At 35.4% G+C, this 7731-nt stretch overlaps 2 protein-coding genes and 1 long non-coding RNA gene across 4 annotated transcripts; 2 read left to right on the forward strand and 1 right to left on the reverse strand.

Annotated features, from left to right (window-relative positions):
- Nucleotides 1-407: 407 nt before the first annotated feature.
- Nucleotides 408-1694, reverse strand: LOC122725151. The gene is made up of 2 exons (XR_006352610.1): nucleotides 1339-1694; nucleotides 408-900 (listed from the first exon to the last, which is right to left on the reverse strand). It is a non-coding gene; the product is annotated as an uncharacterized LOC122725151 (long non-coding RNA).
- A 1154-nt stretch (nucleotides 1695-2848) lies between these two features.
- Nucleotides 2849-4203, forward strand: LOC110625910 (desmethylxanthohumol 6'-O-methyltransferase). Its single transcript, XM_021771603.2, has 2 exons — nucleotides 2849-3665; nucleotides 3769-4203. The coding sequence occupies exons 1-2, from the start codon at nucleotides 2895-2897 to the stop codon at nucleotides 4060-4062; spliced, it is 1065 nt and encodes a 354-aa protein (XP_021627295.1). The 5' UTR covers nucleotides 2849-2894; the 3' UTR covers nucleotides 4063-4203.
- On the forward strand, nucleotides 4145-7515 carry LOC110625911 (desmethylxanthohumol 6'-O-methyltransferase). Of its 2 annotated transcripts, XM_021771604.2 has the most exons (3): nucleotides 4145-4283; nucleotides 6113-6896; nucleotides 7007-7515. In XM_021771604.2, the coding sequence occupies exons 2-3, from the start codon at nucleotides 6129-6131 to the stop codon at nucleotides 7298-7300; spliced, it is 1062 nt and encodes a 353-aa protein (XP_021627296.1). In that variant the 5' UTR covers nucleotides 4145-4283; nucleotides 6113-6128; the 3' UTR covers nucleotides 7301-7515. The 2 variants fall into 2 exon arrangements, with proteins under 2 accessions (XP_021627296.1, XP_043817446.1); XM_043961511.1 differs by lacking the exon at nucleotides 4145-4283 and having other exon boundaries at nucleotides 5741-6896.
- Nucleotides 7516-7731: the final 216 nt, after the last annotated feature.

A 7731-nucleotide genomic window follows, 5' to 3' on the forward strand; every position in this document is an offset into this window, starting at 1 on the left:
TAAACATTGAAAATCCGTTGGTGATCAATATCACTAACGGATCACCAACGGATTCATTCCGTCTGCAAAATCCTCGTTGGTAAATTATTCACCAACGGAAATTTCTATCCGTTGGTGACACTAACGGATCACCAACGGAAAATTCCATTGGTGACACCAACGGATCACCAACTGAAATTTCCGTGGGTGACAGTGACGGTATTCCGTCGGAAATTTCTGATGGTGACACTAACGGATCACCTACGGAAATTTCCGTTGGTAATCCGTTGGTGATCCATAAAATTGCAAACCCATTTATTTTTATACATTATTACGTGTTCCTGGTAACGTTACTTGGCCTCCTAAACCTGGCAATCAATAACTATGAAGATAAACTCTGATTTGTAGACATCAAAGTAACTCTGAAATTATCTTGAATGAAAGCATTTATATTCAGAATCAATTCAACAATGAGAATAAATAAAAAGCTAGGTTCATTATGTTACAGGCTAGCTTGAGATGTCATCAGTTATCTTCTACATCAAACCAGAAATAAACACAAGTTCGAGAACAGATGACTCGAACTCGCTGCAAAGCCAGCTTCCCACTTGTAACAACAGCCTTGGAACCCCCTTCTATCCGAGTTTGAGAAACAGAAACACCATCACAACTAGTCTTCACAGAGGAGGAGAAAATCTCACTCCCCCCAACTGTAGTCACGATTGGGCATGAGAGATAGTCCAAAGGGTTTGACTCACATTGAAGGATGCAGCCATCTATAGTTAGCCTTCCACTTCTATGAAGCAAGCAACAACCAAGCTCTGCCTTCACTGTTAGGTTCGCCAATTTGCAAGTGGACAGGAACTCCAATGCACTGCAATTGTCGTCCTGCATACCTGTCTGAACCTCACCTCCACCAATCTGAACAAAGTAAGTTGAGATAAACAGTGAACAGGTGGAAGAATTAATAACTCCAGAAGTTAACTTTTACTTTGCTTTACGAAATCTGTTCCCTAAGAGAGAATTAAGCTGGCATAGACAACGTGTATTTATTCTAAAGTTTTTCTCCTTCTACTGAGGTGTCTTGGCTGTATTGATACCTCTGTTTTACATTTCTTGTATAAATACAATTGTATTCTCAGCTATTTCATAATAACATTTTTCCTTTCTTCTTGTTTAGCTATTTTCTACTGTTATTCTTGTTACAAGTGATGTTATCTTAAAAGGAACCCAGATTATAAAATTATAAAATTATTTCATAACACTAAGAGACCAATCACAACAGTAGGTAAAAGGATGTGTCAAATTATCCACAGAAAGCAGAACAAAGTAATAAAACTGAATAGACGCAGAAACTACCTAGAAAGCAACTCATGAGCTTCATGCTTCCATTTTTTTCGATGAATTAAGACTCATTATCTCAAACATCTGAAAGACAATTACCGGAAAAAACTGAATAGACGCAGAAACTACCTAGAAAGCAACTCATAATCTATGGCCAAGCACATCGCTATCTCAAACATCTGAAAGACAATCACCGGAAAAAAATATCACAGTTGCATGGAATTCCACAAATTACTTAAGTCAACACATCCATTCTCATCAGAGAGAACAATAATATCAATAATTTAACCCACAAATAAACTACCAACAGTTAAAACATAATTTGTAAATCAAGTCTGAGAACTTGCAATAATTTTCACAAAAAAACTACCTGCAGGAGATTGGGCTGCCGGCACTCGTCAATGAAGTGGGGGAGAGAGGCTTGACTGGGAAGTGGGACTGTGGGAGATGTCACCGACTGGAGAGAGAGGAGATATCGCTGAATAGGGAGAGAGAAGAATTATCGTCAATGTCAAAATGCAAGGAAAAAAAAAAAAGGGCTTGAAAAAAAAATCTATGATGAGAACGGGTTGAGCAAAGAAATTAAACAAGCATAAATGTATCATAAAATTAACAAGCAAAAAATTAACAAGCAAAAAATTAAACAAGCAAAAAATTACAAAAAATCTAAGAAATTTGAAATCGTGGAGTGGGAAATTCGACGGTGGATGGCGGCGAACCTTTTGATGGCGGTGGACGTTGGATGAACAGGGCAGTGAACGGCCGAGAGGTTGGACCCAAATTCCGATTTCAGTGAGCCCGTGGATATTGATGCTGAGAATAAGCTCCGTTGTCGACGGTCGATGGCTTCGAACCGTTGATGGCGGCAAACCTTTTAATGGCGTGGACGTTGGATGAACAGGGCAGTGAACGGCCGAGAGGTTGGACCGAAGTTCCGATTTCAGTGAGCCCGTGGATATTGATGCTGAGAATAAGCTTCGTTGTCGACGGTCGATGGCAGCGAACCGTTGATGGCGGCGAACCGTTGATGGCAGCGGACGATGGATGCACTTGGCAGTGAACGAGCAGTGAACGAGGGAAAGGTTGGAGGCAACTTCAGATTTTCAGTGATTTTGATTTTAAGGAATTAGGGATTTCATTTAAGACTGGAATTTTGGCTCCAAAATTTTCACTCACGGATTACTGACGGATAGCTTCATCCGTTAGTAGTCCGTTAGAGTGATTCCGTTAGTATTACTTACGGAATCACAAACCGTTGGTGAATCCGTTAGAATCATTAATGGATTTCAAATCGTTGGTGAATTCGTTAGTATCATTAACGGATTTCAAACCGTTGGTGAATCCGTTAGTGATACTAACGGATTTACCATCAGTTAGTGAAATTGTGAATTCTTGTAGTGAAAGATGAGGCTCTACAGAAGTGTATGTCAAATCTCACCGTTATAATATCTTGGTTACGTGGTCCACGCACCAATTAAATATACATGTTCTTTATAGACTGGGAATTGCATATATAATTGCCACAATCTGTTGTTTACATCCCATTCTTCTCAAGTGCAAGATTAAGATAAATGGAAAGGCTAGAGGCAAGAGATCCAGAGGGAATGCTCAGAGGTCAAGCTACAATACTGCAATGCATTTTTGGCTTCATGGATAGCGTGGCACTCAAGTGTGTAGTTGAGCTAGACATTCCTGATATAATAAACTCCCATGGTTGTCCCCTCTCCTTGTCTTCCATTGCTAAAAGCATCAACCACCCTTCTCTGGACATTGATCGCCTCTCACGGATTATGGCATTGTTAGCTCACAGAGGAATCTTCACATCAAGTCATCCAGAAGGGAAACACAACACTACTACTCTCTATGGCCTCACGAACTCCTCCAAATTTCTACTCCGCAATTCCAAGACAAGTCTTGCACCCTTATTGATGTTGCAATACCATGAAGGGACTGTACCAAATTGGCATCACCTTAGTAATATTGTAAAGGAAGGTGGGAATGGGTTTGCTAGGTCTAATGGTTTAGAGCTTTGGGATTTTGCATCATCTAATCCTGAGTTCAACACCTTATTTAATAAGGCTATGGATGGGATATCAAGCATCACAATGGAAGCAATGAAGACTAGCTATAAAGATGGGTTCAAGGAAATAGGATCGCTTGTTGATGTTGGAGGCGGATCTGGTGCAATGGTGGGTGAGATTGTGAAGGCACATCCACATATAAAAGGTATCAATTTCGATCTTCCACATGTGGTGGCTACGGCACCAGAGTATGAGGGCGTCACACATGTTGTTGGCGATATGTTTGAAAGCATTCCTGCAGCTGATGCAATTCTTATGAAGGTAATAGAATCTTAATAATATATTAGAAAACCTAAAATTTAAACGACTCATCTTCTACTTGAATATAAGTATTACAAATAATATTATTGTTATTGAAATGTAGTGGATATTGCATACGTGGGATGACGAAAATTGCATCAAAGTCTTGAAAAAGTGTAGACAAGCATTGCCTGAGAAAACTGGAAAGCTTATAATCATGGAAGCAGTTTTAAATCCGCAGGGATTCGACTTGTTCAATCATACAAGATTGATATTTGATCTAGTGATGATGGTTCATGTCGAAGGAAAAGAAAGGAGTGAAGTAGAATGGAAAAGGCTGTTGGAGGAAGGAGGTTTTGGAAGCTACAAAATTATAAAAATTCCAGCAATGATATCAATAATTGAGGCTTATCCCTGATATGCTCTCTCCTTGGATTGTGTAGCTAGAAATATTACCATTTATTTTTCTATTTATGGTGTGCTTTTCATCTTTGTTATCTTATTACTCTGTGCTTTCTATATAATCTTTGGTGAATGAACGCAGCACCCTTATCTCGAATGAATTAGTCAGATCGATGGAGGACATTTATTACTTGCGTTGCGACAAGGAAATAAGTTTTTATTTTCCAAACTGATCAGGTATTGTACTCCATTAGTTCACTGTACACCCACAAGCCCCACTACCCATTAAATGTGTTTTAAATCAATCTGACTAAATTTTCTTTGCCTTTTTCTTCAAAAAGGAAATTTTCTCCAAATAATTACTATCTAAAAACCTCCTACCATGATAAGGAGAGGTTATCTAACTTCTAAAGAGACTTTCAATTTAACTTTTTATCAGTGAGTAAGAACATGGAACTGATGAGCCTCATGAGGCAGCCATACTGATAATAATTTCAAGAAAGGTGCTAGATACTTATACTAAAATTACTCCACAAAGTAGTAAACAAATGTAGCAATATATTTAAATTCTTGGATATGATTGTATGGTAAATCTTTTTAAAGAGAGACTCCATTCTCCCTCAAAAAATTATTAAAAATAAGTTTTGGAAATGAGAAATTAAAAATAATTAATTACTACACAAAAAAAATATTATGATCTGTCCAAATATTCTATTTCTATGAACATTATAAGTTTTTCATCTCTTACAAAAAGATTATGATGTACTATTATTATGATATGCTTATTAATGAATTGTTAAATTTTTTTAAATAATAATATAAAGCACATTTACCTTTAAAAAAAAATACAAAGCACATTTAAGGATAATAAAAGTTTTTATTAAATTAATACTGACCTATTCATAGATTTATTTTAGTGGTAGGTGCATTTGAGTCAGGTTTTACTCTTTCAATTTTTAATTACCGTTTTAAAAAAAAAAATACTGAAATAATCAATCTTATAAAAAAAAAAATACTGAAATAATCAGTGTGTGTCTCATCATGCGAGAAGTTTAAAATTTTAAAGTATTAGTAAGAAAATTTGCAACTTTAACAATAATTTAGTTAGCAATATACTGTCTTTAACAATAGTAGGAATAAACCGTGGATATTTAATTTTAATGATAATAAAATAAAATACCATATACAAATTTTGGAAATGCCCCCAAGTTAAATATTTAACATTTAACTTTAATTAAACTCTTTTTTTTTATAAAATAAACTATATATAATTATTAATATTTAAATTTTATAAAATATAACTATTAAATCTTAAAAAGTTATAGCGGATATAACTCACATTCAAATGTAAAAGATTAAATAATTATGTTTTATAAAAGTTAATTACTTGATAATTGATTGTTTTATAAGAATAAGACACTAAATAATGCATTTAGTTAAAATAAAACTAATGGTTGTCGGCTGAAATCAATATCTGCTTCTTAGAAGAAATTTACCATATTGTATAATAATTTTATTATAAATATTAATTATAATAAATTTTACTTTTACTATTGTGAATATTCAGCCTTCCAATGATATGTAATAATTTGTTTTTTGTTTATAAAGTCAAGCTTACTTTTAAATTTATATATATATATATTTTTTTTTTTTTTCTGTTGTAAAATAGGCTTTAATAAAATTAGATAAATTCGTTTTATCTAGGTAATAACCAAGTTGCTCAACTTGATACGCAATTAATTAAGGAGGTGACATTTGGCCCTACCTAATGACTTTTTATCATCTCCTGACACGACGCTGCCAGTCGTGTCACTTTTTCTGGAAAATCAGTACAACCATTGCATGCATTATTGTGGGTATTCACCCACTCGTGTAATTATAGTTTTTATTTAAATTATTAAAGTACTCTGGGCAGTTTATATGTGAAATGTTTTTTTTTTTTTTTTTATTCATAAGAGAGTACATACACCAAGGTAATTGGTAATTTCTCTTACTCCGTAAAAATTTATAAGTTTTAACTGGAGTAATATAGTCTTCAATTACACCACATTCTTGTGAATTGCAAGATTAAGGAAGAGGGAAATGGAAAGACTAGAAGTAGGAGATCCCGATGAAATGGTCAGAGGTGAAGCCACATTATGGCAGTGCATTTTTGGCTACGTTGATGGCATGGCACTCAAGTGTGTAGTTGAGCTAGGCATTCCTGATATAATAAACTCCCATGGGTGTCCCCTTTCCTTGTTTTACATTGCTAAAAGCATCAACCACCCTTCCTTGGATACCGATCGCCTCTCACGAGTCATGACACTGTTAGTTCATAGAGGAATCTTCACATCAAGCTCAGAAGGGAAACACAACGCTACTACTCTCTATGGCCTCACGAACTCCTCCAAATTCCTACTTCGCGATTCCAAGAGGAGTCTTGCACCCTTGTTGATGTTGGAGAACCATACATGGATGATACAACCTTGGCATCAACTTAGTGATATTATAAAGGAAGGTGGGAATGGGTTCTCTAGATCTCATGGTTTGGAGTTATGGGATTTTGCATCAGTAAATCCTGAATTCAACATCTTATTTAACGGGGCTATGAGTGGGGCATCCAACATCATGGTGGAAGCAATGAAGACTAGCTATAAAGATGGGTTGAATGGGGTAGGATCCCTTGTGGATGTTGGGGGTGGGTCTGGTGCTATGGTGGGGGAGATTGTGAAGGCACATCCACATATAAAAGGTATCAACTTCGATCTTCCACATGTGGTGGCTATGGCACCACAGTATGAGGGTGTCACACATATTGCCGGTGATATGTTTGAAAGCATTCCTGCCGCTGATGTCATTCTTATGAAGGTAATTATAGAGTCTTTTATATACTGTGTTAGATTGTTATTTGCTATTAGAAATCGTACTTCTACTGGAACATCATTATTGTAATTAATATTGTTATTTTCGAAATATAGTGGATCCTACATGTTTGGAATGACGAAAATTGCATCAAAATTTTAAAAAAGTGTCGAGAAGCATTGCCTAAAAAGATTGGAAAGCTTATAATCATGGAAGCAGTCTTAAATCCAGAAGAACAGGACTTGTTCGAGCATACAAAATTAATGTTTGATATGTTGATGATGGTTGAGGTTCAAGGAAAAGAAAGGAGTGAAGCAGAATGGAAAAGGTTGCTGGAGGAAGGAGGTTTTGGTAGCTACAAGATTATCAAAGTTCCAACACTGTTATCAATCATTGAGGCTTATCCTTGACAGGTTACGACACTCTCCTTGGGTCGTGTGGCTAGAAATATGAGGTGCCTATTAATTATGATGTGCTTTTCTATCTTTTGTAAAAAATGCAGCTTCTTTCTATATTTGGTGACAATTTGGGGAATGAGTGTAGCTTAATAGTTCCACCCCTATCTCCAAATAATACCATGTATGCCTTTACTACAATGTAATATAATAAAATGCCTCAGGAAACCTAGCCTAGTTTCATTATACTAGTTTATATATATTAAAAAAAAAGTACTTATTTATTTTCCAAATGCGTGAAAGAATTGCCTTATATGTAGCAGTCTCTCAATTAACATGTGAATAACAATTTTTTAATTTAAATAAATAAAATATATTGTTAATGTGTTTTGATAAAATGTATGAACTATTTTTTATAGGATCACAACTCAATATATTTCATTGGC

This window comes from Manihot esculenta, chromosome 11, assembly GCF_001659605.2.
Source record: "Manihot esculenta cultivar AM560-2 chromosome 11, M.esculenta_v8, whole genome shotgun sequence".
NCBI classification, from domain to species: Eukaryota; Viridiplantae; Streptophyta; class Magnoliopsida; order Malpighiales; family Euphorbiaceae; genus Manihot; species Manihot esculenta.

Bases quoted from the DNA above. Each gene is read 5' to 3' on its own strand.
- LOC110625910 (XM_021771603.2), top strand. From the start codon at position 2,895: ATGGAAAGGCTAGAGGCAAGAGATCCAGAGGGAATGCTCAGAGGTCAA. The intron at 3,666-3,768 runs GTAATAGAATCT...ATTGAAATGTAG, and splicing joins CTGATGCAATTCTTATGAAG to TGGATATTGCATACGTGGGA.
- LOC110625911 (XM_021771604.2), top strand. From the start codon at position 6,129: ATGGAAAGACTAGAAGTAGGAGATCCCGATGAAATGGTCAGAGGTGAA. The intron at 6,897-7,006 runs GTAATTATAGAG...TTCGAAATATAG, and splicing joins CTGATGTCATTCTTATGAAG to TGGATCCTACATGTTTGGAA.